Source organism: Dendrobates tinctorius, unplaced genomic scaffold (assembly GCF_039654945.1).
Source record: "Dendrobates tinctorius isolate UK_male_01 unplaced genomic scaffold, ASM3965494v1 ptg000073l, whole genome shotgun sequence".
NCBI lineage: Eukaryota > Metazoa > Chordata > Amphibia > Anura > Dendrobatidae > Dendrobates > Dendrobates tinctorius.
In genome coordinates, this window is record NW_027361741.1 from 7,792,870 (window position 1) to 7,808,577 (window position 15,708).

Sequence of the window (15,708 nt, forward strand, 5' to 3'; positions counted from 1 at the left end):
TTCTTCCAACTGGATGTGCAGCCATTTACGACCACTCTTTGGGTCCGATCACCAAGCCAGTTATGAATCCACCTAACAGTTGCCTTGTCCATTCCATACTTAGTCATTTTTTCAATAAGGATTGTGTGAGATACTTTGTCAAATGCTTTGCTGAAGTCAAGATATACTATATCTACAGCATTTCCCTGATCCACCCAATCAGTGATTCTGTCATAGAAGGAAATTAAGTTAGTCTGACATGACTTATTAGTTACAAACCCATGCTGACTCTGTTTAATCACTTCATTCTTATCCAGGTACTGACATACATGTTGTTTAATAATTTGTTCAAAGATCTTTCAAGGTATAGAAGTCAGACTCACCGGCCTATAGTTGCCTGGGTCCACCTTCTTCCCCCTTTTTGAAGATAGGAACGTTTGCTCTTCTCCAGTCTTCTGGGACTTCTCCTGTTCTCCTTGAATTTTCAAAGATTATGGAAAGCGGTTGAAAAATTTCTTCTGCTATCTCCTTCAGTACTCTGGGGTGTAATTCATCTGGACCTGGAGACTTGAATTCATTTAGGTTAGCCAAGTGCTTCCTCACTATATTTCTGTTTATAGATATCCTGGATTCCTCTATTCCCTTAATAGGACAGTGAAGAACAGTTGATGTTACATTTCCTTTCTGAGAGAAAACAGACGCAAAATAGGAATTTAAAAGTTCGGCCTTCTCAACATCCTGTCTTACCATTTCATCATTTTCATCCTGTAAAAATCCTATAGCATCTTTGACTTTTCTTTTTACTTTTGACATATCCCCAATATCCTTTATTATTGCTTTTGACGTCTCTTCCAAGCCTCAATTCATTGTCAGCTTTAGCTATTCTGATTCGTGCCCTGCAGGTTCTGCAGACAGCATTATATTCTTCTTTATAAAATGGAAAGGGGGAGGCATATCTAAACATTTTTCTTTTTTAGCATGTGCTTAAGTTCTGTGTTCATCCATCCTGGTTTCCTTAAACGCTTCCTATTCTTCCCTCTTTTCGGAATTGTTAACAATTGTGCTTTGAGAATTTCATTTTTCAAGATTTCCCATCCTTCCTGGACACTTTTGTCCTTAAGGATATCCAGCTATTGGATCCCTCCAATTCTCTTTCTGAATCCCTTAAAATCTGCCTTTCTGAAATCTAACCTTGACGTCTGAGTCTTCACAGGTCTTCCTCCTCTAGTTATCCAAAATTCTAAAATAGCATGGTCGCTACCTCCTAGGGTCCCAGCCACTTTTACCTCCTCAATCATTTCCTCCCTGTTTATAAGGATTAGATCCAAGGTAGCAGTTCCCCTTGTTTTTTCCCCTACCTTTTGGAAGATAAAGTTGTCAGCAAGAGAGGATAAGAATTTCATTGACCTGCTAGTTTTGCCTGAGAGAGATTCCCAACAAATGTCTGGATAGTTGAAATCTCCCATGACAACTATATCATATTTTTTGGAGAACTCGGCCATTTGATGCATAAAGATTTCATCCATATCTTCAGCTTGCACAGGCGGCCTGTAGTAAATGCCTACAATGGTGTCCTTTCCATTGTTCTGTCCTTGTATTTTTACCCAAACAGTATCCACAGAACGCCCAGTCTCTGAAGCTTAAAACTCTCTGTGCAGATATACGTGTTTCTAACATACAATGCGATACCTCTTCCTTGTTTATCAAGTCTGCTTCTTGCAAATAAGTTGTATCCTTGTATTCCAATCATGTGTATTGTCCCACCAAGTTTCAGTGATTCCAATGACATCATGTTTCTTTTCCTGTGTTAGTAGTTCCAATTGTCCTTGTTGCCCATGCTTTGTGCATTAGTATAGAAACATTTTAGTTTGTGATTGGTTTCTTTCTCCAATATTTTTATTATTTAGATTTTTATGTCTTTGTTCTTTCCTCCCAATTCTAATAGCAGAGTTCTCAATAGCATTTGTCCGGTGTATGGCTTTTTCTGGCCTTTTGCTTCCCTTCCCGCATTATTCTAGTTTAAAGCTCTCCTGATGAGTGTAGCAAGGCGACTTCCAAATACATGTTTTCCAGTCTTCGTAAGGTGTACCCCATCTCTAGCAAGTAGTCCATCGTATAGGTAATTCACACCGTGATCTGGAAATCCAAATCCTTGCTGACGGCACCATCGATGTAGCCAGTTGTTCACCTGCAGGATGTTATTCCACCTCCTTGTTCCATGGCCATCCACTGGGAGGATGGAAGAGAAGACCACCTGTGCTCCCAGTTCTTTCACTTTCTTACCTAAGTTTTCAAAGTCACTGCAGATGGTTTCAATGTCGTTTCTTGCTGTCATTTGTCCCCACATGTATTAGCAGGAATGGGTAGTCACATGTAGGTCTGAAGAGTCCTGATATCCTGTCAGACACATCTTTAATTTCTCTCACCCATGACAGCACCACGGAGAGGGGATCCGCCCTTCAGGGACAGGAACCTACAGATAAAAAGGGCGGTACCTCTCCTCCGCCTCCAGTTGGGTTCTTGTCCCTGACGGGGGACCCACAGGACGGTACCTTTTGTTGTGTCCAGGATCCGGGACTGGCCTGACCGGTGATGGCAGTGAGGAGGCCCCTGCTGCGTGAAGGTGCGGTGCCCGAAGCTGCCACTGTTGGGGCCGATGCGGGCTGCCAGGTGAGCGGGCGGGAGTGACGCCGGAGCACGCAGGGACACGGCATGCATGCGGGCGGCGCCAGGGTACAGAGGTGTACCAAGATGGCGGGCGCCCCGGAAGTAGATGCCGGCTTCCGGCGCATGCGCAGGAGCGCTGTCCTCGGCGACCGTAGTGCAGGATGGGAGCAGTGACGTCACAGCCGGGAAATTTAAAATGGTGGTTGCACAAGCGCTCCTGGCTGGAAGCGATCCTGAACATAGGGGATAGTGACCAGCAACAGGAGCCGCAACCAGGCAGCAGCACCACCACCACCATCGTCGCCAAAAGGAAAGTGACAGGGATGGTCGTTCCAGCAGTCACTCCACGCAGCGTAGCACGTCAGCTGCAAGGAGCAAATCGCCACCAGGAGAGAAGCCTATACAGGACCTGACTCCATCTCCCGAATCGGTACCTGCAGCCGCATACTTCTGGGTGAGTGATCTTCGTGAATGTTCACCATTGTAATAAAATCCCTTTCCCTTACTAGGGAAAGAAGGGGAAAAAGAAGAACAGGGAGTGCCCCACTTGTACTAGGCCCCTACCTATTTCTTGGGAGAAAAAACCTCAGAGGATTTCTTTCGTACATGACTCAGTCAGGAAACTCCGGATTTCGCCTCTGACCTAAGAGCCGCAATAAAATCGGAGGTTCAGAGTGCCCTTACATCCCTTAAGCATAGGGACAAATCAAAAAAGAAAGACACAATAGTGACTTCCCAGTCGGATTCCTCAACGTCGGGAGAAATCATGTCCAAAACCTCAGATTCCGGTTCCTCATCCTCAGACGAGGAAACAGAGGGGCGTCACTGCTTCCCCCTAGATGAAGTAGACAAACTAGTGAAAGCGGTAAGGTCTACCATGGGGGTGTTGGACCCTAGGCCCGATAAAACAGTTCAGGACAATGTTCGGGGGACTGGGCCAGAAAAAGCGGAAAGTGTTCCCGCTAAATGAAAATGTTCGGGGTCTAATAAAAAAAGAATGGGATAAACCGGACAGGAAAAACACCACGGTTCCTTCCCTTAAAAGGAAATATCCCTTTGAGGAAGAGGCATCGACATCTTGGGATAAAGCCCTAAAGCTCGACGTAGCTGTCGCAAAGGCCTCAAAGAAATTTGCCCTCCCCTTTGAGGACATGGGCACCCTCAAGGATCCCCTAGATAAAGGCAGATACCTTTCTTAAAGGAGCATGGGAATCAGCTGGAGGTAACTTCAGGCCAGCCATAGCGGCAACATGTACTTCGAGAGCCCTAATGGTGTGGGTGGACGAACTCGAAAAGCAAGGGACGCCAAGGGATAAAATCCTAGTAATAAGGGGAGCGGTTGCCTTCTTAGCGGACTCATCGGCAGATTCAGTCCGGTTATTGTCCAAAGCAGCAGCACTCTCAAATGCAGCACGTAGAACACTATGGCTTAAAAGCTGGCCAGGGGACCTACAGACCAAGATGAAACTGTGTGCAATCCCCTGTGAAGGGAAATTTCTTTTTGGGGAGACGTTAGATGACATCCTCCAGAAAGCAGGGGACAAGAAGAAAGGGTTTCCAAATTTAGGGCCTGCAGCATTTAAGAGGCCCTTTCGGAATAGAAAGTTTTTTCAGCGGAGACCACCGAGAGAGCAAAAGTGGGATGACAAGAGAAGATAGAGGGTTCCTCTTCGGCAACTCGTCCCGAGACAAAAAGCCCTCTAAGTGACAGTTTGCCCAGGGTGGGGGGGAGGATAACCCTTTTCCTCCCAGCCTGGAAAAGAATCTCAAACCACCCATGGATAGTAAAGCTAATCCAGGAGGGTCTAAGGATAGACTTTCTCTCCCTCCCGGCTCAGAAGTATGTAATGACTCCGCTAAAATCCAGTATGCAAGAGCAGAAAGCCCTAGAGAACGAAGTCCTAAGCTTGATAGAAAAAGGAGTCCTCCAGGAGGTTCCCCTGCAGGAAAAGGGCAGGGGGTTCTACTCCCCTCTTTTCCTGGTGACCAAGCCAGACGGCACATTTCGGACGATTATAAATTTAAAAAAATTAAACAGATACGTCAGAAATCAAAGCTTCAAAATGGAGTCGATCAGGTCCACCACCAAAATCCTGTTCCCGAACAGCTTCATGACGGTATTAGATTTCAGCGACGCCTATTTTCAGGTCCCCATTCACAAAAACTCCAGGAAATATCTCAGGTTAGCCGTCTCGATAAAGGGCGAGGTAAGAGAACTCCAGTACAGAGCCTTGCCGTTCGGAATATCCGTAGCTCCACGGGTATTTACCAAAATAGTAGCGGAAATGATGGCCCATATAAGGGAGCAAGACATAATCCCGTATCTGGACAATTTTTTAATAGCAAGCAGCTCGGCTCAAAAATGCCGGGAACAGAGGGACAGGGTGATGGACACTCTGCAGGGCCTGGGCTGGCTCCTAAATCTTTAAAAAAAATCAATATTGGAGCCCAGCAGAGTACAGGAATTCTTGGGTTTAACATTGGACTCAACATCCAAGAGTGCCGCCTCCCAGACTGCAAAAAGGAGAGAATCGCTCAAATTGTAACAAGAGCCATCCAAAATCCCTCCATGACATTAACCCCTTTACTCCCAAGGGTGGTTTGCATGTTAATTCCCGGGCCAATTTTTTACAATTCTGACCACTGTCCCTTTATGAGGTAATAACTCTGGAACGCTTCCATGGATCCCGGTGATTCTGACACTGTTTTCTCGTGACATATTGTAATTCATGTTAGTGGTCAAATTTCATTCATATAACTTGCGTTTATTTGTGAAAAAAATGGAAATTTGGCGAAAACTTTGAAAATTTCGCAATTTTCCAACTTTGAATTTTTATGCTCTTAAATCACAGATATGGCACTCAAAAAACTTAAGTAACATTTCCCACGTTTACTTTACATCAGCACAATTTGGGAACCAAAATTTTTTTTTGCTAGGAAGTTATAAGGGTTAAAAGTTGACCAGCGATTTCTCATTTTTACACCATTTTATTTTTACGGACCACATCACATTTGAAGTCACTTTGAGAGGTCTATATGATAGAAAATACCCAAAAGAAAATACCCAAAAGTGACACCATTCTAAAAACTGCACCCCTCAAGGTGCTCAAAACCACATTCAAGAAGTTTATTAACCCTTCAGGTGCTTCACAGGAACTTTTTGAATGTTTTAAAAAAAATGAATTTTTTTTTCACAAAAAAAATTACTTCAGGTTCAATTTTTTTTTTTTACCAAGAGTATCAGGAGAAATTGGACTCGAAAAGTTATTGTGCAATTTGTCCTGAGTACGCCGATACCTGATATGTGAGGGGAACCACTGTTTGGGCGCATGGCAGAGCTCGGAAGGGAAGGAGCGTCGTTTGACTTTTCACTGCAAAATTGGCTGGAATTCAGATTGGAGGCCATGCCACGTTTGGAGAGCCCCTGATGTGCCTAAACAGTCGAAACCCCCCACAAGTGACCCCATTTTGGAAACTAGACCCCCCAAGTAACTTATCTAGATATGTGGTGAGCACTTTGAACCCCCAAGGGCGTCACAGAAGTTTATAACGTACAGCCGTACAATAAAAAATCATTTTTTCCACAAAAATGATCTTTTCACCCCCAATTTTTATTTTCCCCAAGAGTAACAGAACCCCAAAAGTTATTGTGCAATTTGTCCTGAGTACGCTGATACCCCATATATAGGGGTAAACCACTATTTGGGCACATGGCAGAGCTCGGAAGGGAAGCCGCGCCATTTAACTTATTTGGCTGGAATTGAGATTGGACGCCATGTCGCGTTTGGAAAACCCTGATGTGCCAAAACAGTGGAAACCCCCAATTCTAACTCCAACCCTACCCCTAATGGGAAAATGGAAATAAAATTTTTTTTAAATTTTATTATTTTTCCCTAACTAAAGGGGTGATAACGGGGGGGTTTGATTTACTATATATGGCGGGTTTTTATGTTTGGCAGCTGTCATATGCTAAAAGACGCTTTTTATTGTAAAAATAGTTTATGCATCACCACATTTTGAGAGCTATAATTTTTCCATATTTTGACCCACCGAGTCATGTGAGGTCTTATTTTTTGCGGGACGAGTTGACGTTTTTATTGGTACCATTTTCAGGCACGTGACATTTTTTGATCGCTTTTTATTCCGATTTTTTTGACGCAGAATGAACAAAAACCAGCGTTTCATGAATTCTTTTGGGGGGTGCGTTTACACCGTTCCGCGCGCGGTAAAATTGATAAAGCGGTTTTATTCTTTGGGTCAGTACGGTTACAGCGATTCCTCATTTGTCATTTTTTTTATGTTTTGGCGGTTTTATGCAATGAAAACAGTTTTACATAAAAAATTATTTTTGCATCGCTTTATTATGCGAGCCATAACTTTTTTATTTTTTCGCTGATGATGCTGTGTCAGCTCGTTTTTTGCGGGACAAGATGACGTTTTCAGCGGTACCATGGATATTTATATGCGTCTTTTTGATCGCGCGTTATTGCACTTTTTGTTCGGCGCTATGATAAATCATTATTTTTTGCTTCGTTAATTTTATTTTTTAAGGGGTTCGCTAAAGGGGTTAACTAATGGGACAGTTTTATAGGGTGGGTCATTACGGACGCAGCAATACCAAATATGTGTACTTTTATTTTTTTTATTTTCAAAAAAATGAATTAGGGAATTTTTTAAATTTATTTAGCTTTTTTTTTTTTTTTTTTTAATTTTTTTTACTTTATTATAATGTCCCATGGGGGACATCACTGTCCTGTGACAGATCAGCGATCTTTCACAGGCACTGCTGCAGACTTCCTCATGCCTGCGCTCTGCGGGCAGTGAGGAAGCCAGCTCCCTGCAGGCCCCCTTCGCCATATTGGATCCGGGGACCTGCAGGGAAGGTGAGCCCCGCACCGGCGCTGCACACTGCGCTGCTGTGGGGGGGGGGGGGGGGGGTCGCAGGGAAGCATGGAGGGAGCCCCCTCCCTGCCGATGCTTCCTTTAACCCCCGGTACACCGCGATCATGTTTGATCAACAAACAAAAAAGTGAAAACTTTCTGCTCCATAGACCCCAGAGGGATTCCTCTAGTTCTGGACGCCTTCATGCTCCCATGGACACAGGGCCTAACATATGCCTTTCCCCCGATCATGCTGATCCAAGTAGTGCTAAGAAAAGTCAGGGAGGACGGAGCAAGAATGATTTTAATAGCCTCCTTCTGGCCCAAAAGAACCTGGTTCTCCTGGCTAAGAATGCTCTCGGTAACCGACCCATGGATCCTACCAGATCTCCAGGACCTGCTATCGCAGGGCCCAGTGTTACACCCTCAGGCAGGGAGCCTCCATTTAACAGCATGGAATTTGAGAGGGCACTGATGAGAGACAGGTTTTTCAGAGAACCTGATAACTACGTTACAAAAAAGTAGGAAACCGGTTACGATGAGAGCCTATGGGAGAATGTGGAAAAAATTCTTATCCACTTCAGGGGTATAGGTTCAGGACGGAGTTCACATTGATAAAATCCTAGAATTTCTACAAAAGGGCCTAGAACAGGGTCTAACGGTCAACACATTAAAGGTACAAGTGGCAAACTTGGGTGCCCTTTATAACCATGATGTGGCAGGTAATCCTTGCGTGGCAAGATTTATTAAGGCCGAATCCAGATCCAGGCCGATAGCGAATCAAAGATTACCATCATGGGACCTAAATCTTGTACTATCCACACTAACAGGCCCTCTGTTCGAACCTATTCACTCAGCATCCCTAAGAATCCTGTCGTTAAAAACAGTGCTTCTGGTGGCGCTAACATCAGCTCGCAGAGTGAGCGATATGCTAGCTTTATCAGCAGGGCCACCTTTCACAAAGATTCTAGAGGATAGAGTCATTCTAAAGCTTGACCCAGCCTATCTACCAAAAGTGTCATCACATTTCCATAGGTCCCAAGAGGTAGTCCTTCCTTCATTCTGCCCAAATCCTAAAAATAAGGGAGAAGAAAAATTCCACACCTTAGATATGAAGAGGTGCCTAGTGCAGTATCTAGAGGCCACCAAAAAATATAGGAAGGCTCTCTCTTTGTGTGTTTGCAGGGAGCTCAGGAGGGACTCAAAGCATATAAGAGTACCCTGGCAAGGTGGATAAGGGATGAGATTGCCCTGGCATATTCATCCAGTGGAAATACCATCCCGGAAGGGTTGAGAGCCCATTCCACAAGAGCGATGGCGACCTCATGGGCTGAAAGATCTGAGGTATCAATAGAACAAATCTGTAAGGCGGCCACCTGGTCATCACCTTCAACCTTTTTCAAACACAATCGATTAGATCTAGGCTCTACGTCTGACCTGACCTTCGGGAGAAGGGTCCTTCAGGCGGTGGTCCCTCCCTAAGCTACCAATCTCTGTAATTCTCTCCGTGGTGCTGTCATGGGTGAGAGAGAATAGCTTAGTTATTCACCGATAACGGTGTTCCTTGGAACCCATGACAGCACCCCCTTATTCCCCTTCACGAATGTGGTGAGCACGTTTTATCGTTTGTAGAGTGTTTCTGTTTAGGCACGGTGCTTCTGATAAATAAGCAATATTATAATGTTGTGCATATATTTCTGTTGTCTAACTAACCTGGAGACCCTCTGATGCTCTGTAACCAACTAGAGGCGGAGGAGAGGTACCGCCCTTTTTATCTGTAGGTTCTTGTCCCTGAAGGGCAGATCCCCTCTCTCCGTGGTGCTGTCATGGGTTCCAAGAAACACCGTTATCGGTGAGTAACTAAGCTATTTTGCACCTGGAAGACAGCACACCTCTCTCAAGGTTATATCCGGTCTGCAAATAGCGGCCTCTGTTCCTCGCAAAAGGGAATCCCCCATGGCCACCACTCTACGTTTCTTCTTCACAACATTTTTCGTTCTCCATCCAGGATGACTCTGGAACATAGCGTCCCATACACGATGGGTAACTATACGGTTGGAGTGGTCTGGATCGGTCTGATCCCGAAGAGGAGGGTTCTGTTTCACCAATCCAATCAGTTGATGAACATTGATCGGAATCTTTTCACTTCCACTCCTGCATTCTTTTTTGTGGACCTAAATATCATAGAAATGGGTTAGAGTCTAAGTACCATATTAGTTGCAAAATATAACACAACAATTGTAGGAAATTTCCCAGGGCAATTCCCACATTTAGTCTTAGCTATCATTCTGGAAGCCATTAAAAAAAGGTATAGTACAGTTAATAAAAAAAACTTCATCAGTATGGCTTGTAAATTAATTGCACGCCATGATTTCCCGGCTGCAATCGTGTTTGTGGTCTTTACTCATCTTCATGATTTGTTCTCTTCTCGTTCTATGCTTTTCTTGCTGTCACGAGACACGCTGCCTTCAGTGTTTCCAAACAACCCCACACCCTCCCTTTACCTCACTTCTTTTTCCTGTTTCTTGGAGAAAAAAAATAAATTAAATACAGGTGCTTCTCACAAAATTAGAATATCATCGAAAAAAGTTAATTTATTTCAGTTCTTCAATACAAAAGTGAAACTATATTATATAGAGTCATTACAACCAGAGTGATCCATTTCAAGTGTTTATTTCTGTTAATGTTGATTGATTTTGGCTTACAGCCAATGAAAACCCAAAAGTAATTATCTCAGTAAATTAGAATACTTTATAACACCACCAGCATGAAAAATGATTTTAAAATCCGAAATGTTGGCCTCCATTGAAGAATGTTTACACACACAGATAGATATGGGATAGAGAGATAATACTGTAGACAGACAGATATGGGATAGACGGCACTCAGGACCGGAGCGTTCAGCTGCATAGAAATACATGCAGCCGCACGCTCCTGTCAGAGTGCCGGTGGCAGTGCCAGGTATTAATGTGCGAGTTTCTCGCATGTCTGACCCCGGCCTAAAGCTGGGGTCACACTTGGGGGAAACTCGCACGAGTCTCGCACCTCAGTACCTTGCACTCAGACCGGAGTGTGCGGCTGCATGTATTTCTATGCAGCTGAACGCTCCTTTCTCGAGTGTCGGGTACTGAGGTGCAAGACTCATGCGAGTTTCTCGCATTTCTGACCCCGGCCTACTATCCAATGTCCTTTCCTTTTTTTAAAAAAAAATAATTAGAAAAAAATGGAGTGGGCTCCCGCGCAATTTTCTGCACCAGAGAGGGAAAGCAAGCGACTGGGGGCCGACGTTTATAGCCTGGGAAGGGGTTAATACCCATGGATCTTCCGAGGCTATGAATATCAGCCCGCAGCTGTATATTTAGCCTTTACTGGCTATTAAAATAGGGGTCCCTCTATAATAGCAAGAAAGGCTAAGCAGACAACTGCGGGCTGATATTCATAGCCTAGGAAGGGGCCATGGTTATCGGTCCCCCCTGGCTACAAACACCAGCACACAGCCACCCCAGAAGTGGCGCATCTGTAAGATAGTGTATAGTGCATCTGTAAGATCTGTATATCTGTATAGTCTTTAATAATGAGCTTCCCAAAACAAGTCCAGCTGTGCTACATCTGGATGCATGACATCCAGAGATAGCAGAGCTTGTAGATGACCACCGGAGATCTACGGCAGTCACCTACACTGTAGTTCCCATGGTCATCTGACCGTGAGAACTAGCCTTGTGTGACTGCAGATATACCCCGCTCATGTGCATGGCAGTTCTCACGGTAACATGGCAGTTCTCGCGGTAAGGCCTCTTTCACATGTTAGTGTCTCTGGTACGTGTAGTGACAGTTTTCTCACGTACCGAAGACACTGACACACGTAGACCCATTCAAATGAATGGGTCTATGCCCATGTCAGCGTGTTTTCACGGATCTATTAGATGCGCCTATTCTGGAACTTTGCCCGGTTCTTCCCACTTGCCCTGTAGCAGTGGCAAGTGAAGTAATAAGGGGTTAATGCCACCTTTCTATTGTAAGGTGACATTAAGCCCGGATTAGTAATGGAGAGGTGTCAATAAGTGGAGACAGGATTTCATGAAATCCCCTCCACTATGCTGTAACATCTGGACGCTGCGGGTTTGACGCTGTGGCTGTACGCAGCGTTTACTGACCGTGGAAACATACCCTTACTATTCTTCACCAAAGGGGCGTGTCTGCAGTCTGACACAAGCAGCACTGATTGGACAGTGTCAGTGACACCCCCCAATAAATAAAGCCCACCTGTCAACTCATCCTAGGAGGAATAATTAAGGAATGAACAGCACAACCAAGTCGTAGGAAACCACTCCATGATTCACTGGACACAGACATTAGAGGCGCCTGTGCAAGGACTAAATCTGGGCCCAGATTAAAGGCCCCTTTACATTTAGCGATGCACCAGCATTCCCGACCATACGACGCGGTCAGGATCGCTGGTACATCGCTAAATGGTCGCTAGTGAGCTGCCACACAGGAAGATCTCACAGCGACGCAGCAGCGATACAGCGGTCGTTACTTACCTTTCAGACGAGGCGATGATGACGTCCTCCGTCCGCGTCCACATGTCGCTCGTCAGCGCCAGCAGGCAGTGCCCGACGAGAAATGGAGCTGCACGATCAGCGACAGACAGCGGGGGAGCCGGTAGGAGGTATCACACATAGCGATATCGCTAGCGATATTGCTGCTGCATCACAAAATCGGTGACGCTTTAGCGATATCGCTATGTGTAAAGCCCCCTTAACTCTTGCCTTGTAGGCCGCCCCTGACACTACACATATAGTACAATACTATTGTGTATATCTGGGCAGTATGGACAGACATTAATGGGTGGGGACTGGACCAGGAATGCTCTATGCGCAGAGCAGTCTATAGCAGCATATGTACGTACTGGAAAGCGCGGCTACACCGGACACTGCTGGCACACGCCGGAGTAACGCACGGGGCTCTCACCTCCCGTCCGCGCTCTTACTACTGTACAGACGCCCTCCCTGGGTCAATCCTCGCCAGGTTCTCCGTAATAACAAGCGAGCGGCAGCCATCACTCCACGCACCGCCCACACCTGGTCCCACGCTGTGTAACAAGCCCCATTCGTCGGGACGCTCTGGCTATGTCACCCAATCGCCACTTATTGGTCAGGGGCTCCGTGATTGGTGCTGCGGCTCGCACGCTTTTAGCAATTGGAAGGGAGAAGTGGGCGTGACCATCACCTATTGGCGGAAAAAGCGGAAGTCTGGCGGCTGATGCTGATTGGTGGAGTGCGAGTGAGTTGTAGGCGTGCTAATTGGTGCGTTGTTGTGTGGGCGGAGCTCCCGGTGCGTGCTGCTGGGTGATGTGAGGAGGTTCTGGTGGTAGGACCCGGGTGGCGGCTGGACGCGCAGCTGTGTACTGCTACCTACCTGACAGCTGCAGGATTTCTACCACACTGACTGTAAGGATCATCGAGAGAATGATGCCGATCAGTGAGGGCTGCTCTCTCTGTAGTGTCATTTACAGATGAGTCTTGGGATCAGTGTTCCTTTATGTCACAACATGTCATTTAGTTTTAAGGTTACAGTGAAACCAAAACTAACAAGGGGCAGATTTCTTTGAAAATCACCTGCAAACCTTTGTGATTACAGGAATACCTAGGATGACCGGTGCAGAACTGCTCGTGTCGGCTCCAGGGAAAGTCATCTTACATGGAGAGCATGCTGTCGTGCATGGGAAGGTATGGTGAATGTCATGCTCATGCCTGCATATGTACGTGTGAGGCTCAATTATCGAAATAATATGTGTGGAAATCCACGGTAACCCAGACTGAAAATCTTGGAATGCCTAGAAGCATCTATATCATAGCTCCCAACCATCCCGGATGCAGCAGGACAGTGATGTTATAGGAGGTGAAGGATATGGCCTAATTTCACTGCACGTTACAGAGGAATTGATTTATCAGTTGTCCCTCCTTATCCAACTCCGGGGCAGGGACTGACTGACATCTGTCTCTGCTCTGTACATACTTGCATTCCTTTAACCCCCTACTTCACTTTTCTTGAAATGTGGTCTTTCCCAGGATTCATCCATGGCAGTCAGCAGCTGCAGCAATGAGCCAAAGGTTGCATTTCCAAGTATAAGAGAATTTTCTGTACTTGAAAGTGACTGGTATTCTTCATTACAGGCACGTTGTACTGGTACATAGAAATACGTCTCTACATTCCAGCGCATTTCTATATACGGTACTTGTATTCTAGGAGCAAAATAAGAAGAGATTTTTTTTCATTTCTATAAAATTACAAAAACAAAATTGAAAAACAGTTATAATAAGGACATTTTTAATGCATTTTTTTCTTAAAATAAAGATCACAAATTGGCAAAAAAAACAGAAATATTGGACATGCCTCTAATTGTAGCAACCCGCACAATGTTGTGATTAGATTATTTAAAGGCACACCGCACAGTTTACCCCTCTTTATTATTCTATGAAAGTTGGGAGATATGTCTATATTTCTAAATAGGTTTATTGTTTCCAATAAGTATCTACTATATCTTAACCTGACGTCTCTGCATTGTATGCTTATTATTAGGTCGCTTTGGCTGTAGGTTTAAATTTAAGGACGTTCCTTAGACTGAAGCCAAATAGAGATAATGGCACTGTGGTTGTTAACCTACCAAATATTGGAGCCAAGTTGAGCTGGAAAATCTCTGACCTTCAGACCCTGTTACCTTCTTTCCGCGGTGAGTTTAATCCCTCCCCGAATGGGCGATTTTTCTTTCTTGCACGTTTGTTTTTTTTTCCTTCTCTTCTTCCAAGAACCATAACATTTTTATTTTTCCCCATCAATGAGTTCTTTGATTGTTAGAAATGATCTGAAAGCATGTGACCACTGCAGCCAATCACTGGGCTAAGTAATGATACCGAGGTGAATGGCCCAAGTCTGGCAGAGAGGCAGTGTGGGTGCAGCAGTTTAAGCAGGGCAAACCAATAGACTGTTACTAGTGATGAGTGAGTATACTCGCTGCTCGGGTTTTCCTGAGCATGCTCGGGTGATCTGAGTATTTGGATGTGCTCGGAGATTTAGTTTCTGTCCCTGCAGCTGCATGATTTGCGGCTACTTGACAGCCTGAATACCTGTGGGAATTCCTAACAAACAGGCAATCCCGACATATATTCAGCCTGTCAAGTAGCCACAAGTTATGCAATTGCAGCAACAGAAACTAAATCTCCGAGGACTTCCAAATACTCAGAGACCTCCCGAGCATGCTCAGGAAAATCCGAGCAACGAGTATGCTCGCTCATCACTAACTATTACACTTTAAAAATAGACCAACCCCTTTAGCAGACTGCTTAGATTTTGACTTGACACGTGAAGGTTATTCAGAAACCCCAATTATTTTTGACTATGACTTTATTTAGAAAATATGTGAAAATATACACGCATCCTTCCTATGTTTTGATATAGGTGTTCATTACAAAAAGGCTTATTTCACAAGGGTGCCCACCTGCTGCAGGAGTGGGTGTCATTTGCATTGCGTTTTAAAAGGAATCTGTCATCGGGTTTTTGCTATGTAATCTGATGACAGCAGGAGACAGAGGCTGAAACACAGAATTCAGGGATGTATCCCTAAGTGATACATCATGGTATTCAGGGTCTCTTTACCTATATTATGCTGCTCTCGGATGTGGTAGCCAAAACCTCCTGAAAGATTCCCTTTAAGGAGGGCATAAACAGAAAAATAAAGTCAAAAGTGCCCGCCGAGTGATCGATAGTCTACTTTTTGTCTTAGGAGAGAGTCATCACACTCTAAACAGATAAAGGAAAGAAGGATTAGGCATGTTGTATTTCTGTCCCAGGGGTGTTTGGCAGCAATTTATTCTTTTTCACCAGTTAGAACACATCAGCAAACTGAGTGTGTGTTAAGGGAGTCATGAGAAATGCAATTCTCAGTGGCTTTCCAGATGTTCATCGCTAATGCAAGGTATCTCTCAAGCTTCAAGATGCTTTTTATGCTATAAGCATAAGTGAGCAACTGTGAGAAAATGGCACCTGTGGAGTATGAGAGAGTACATTACAGGGCTGTCACTTTGCTATGCTTAGGATATATGGGTATGCTCTTGGCACATACTCATCGGTCAGAGCCATAGAATTATATCAAGTTGTCCATGATTGACTTTATGTGCAATC

The 15,708-nt window shown here is 44.8% G+C and overlaps 2 protein-coding genes across 4 annotated transcripts in view; one reads left to right on the forward strand and one right to left on the reverse strand.

Moving 5' to 3' along the window:
- The window catches only part of MMAB (metabolism of cobalamin associated B), a 29,356-nt gene extending 16,658 nt beyond the window's left edge, over positions 1 to 12,698 (reverse strand). The window contains exon 1 of one of the 2 annotated variants that reach the window (XM_073582626.1): positions 12,499 to 12,691. In XM_073582626.1, the coding sequence (XP_073438727.1) occupies positions 12,499 to 12,587 (89 nt within the window). In that variant the 5' untranslated portion in view covers positions 12,588 to 12,691. Of the gene's footprint in view, positions 1 to 12,498 lie in introns of both variants that reach the window. The other variant, XM_073582625.1, reaches the window with a different exon arrangement.
- A 59-nt stretch (positions 12,699 to 12,757) lies between these two features.
- MVK (mevalonate kinase) overlaps positions 12,758 to 15,708 on the forward strand; it is a 40,965-nt gene continuing 38,014 nt past the window's right edge. The window contains exons 1-3 of one of the 2 annotated variants that reach the window (XM_073582624.1): positions 12,758 to 12,810; positions 13,168 to 13,256; positions 14,110 to 14,260. In XM_073582624.1, coding sequence (XP_073438725.1) covers positions 13,179 to 13,256; positions 14,110 to 14,260 — 229 coding nt within the window. In that variant the 5' untranslated portion in view covers positions 12,758 to 12,810; positions 13,168 to 13,178. The other variant, XM_073582623.1, reaches the window with a different exon arrangement.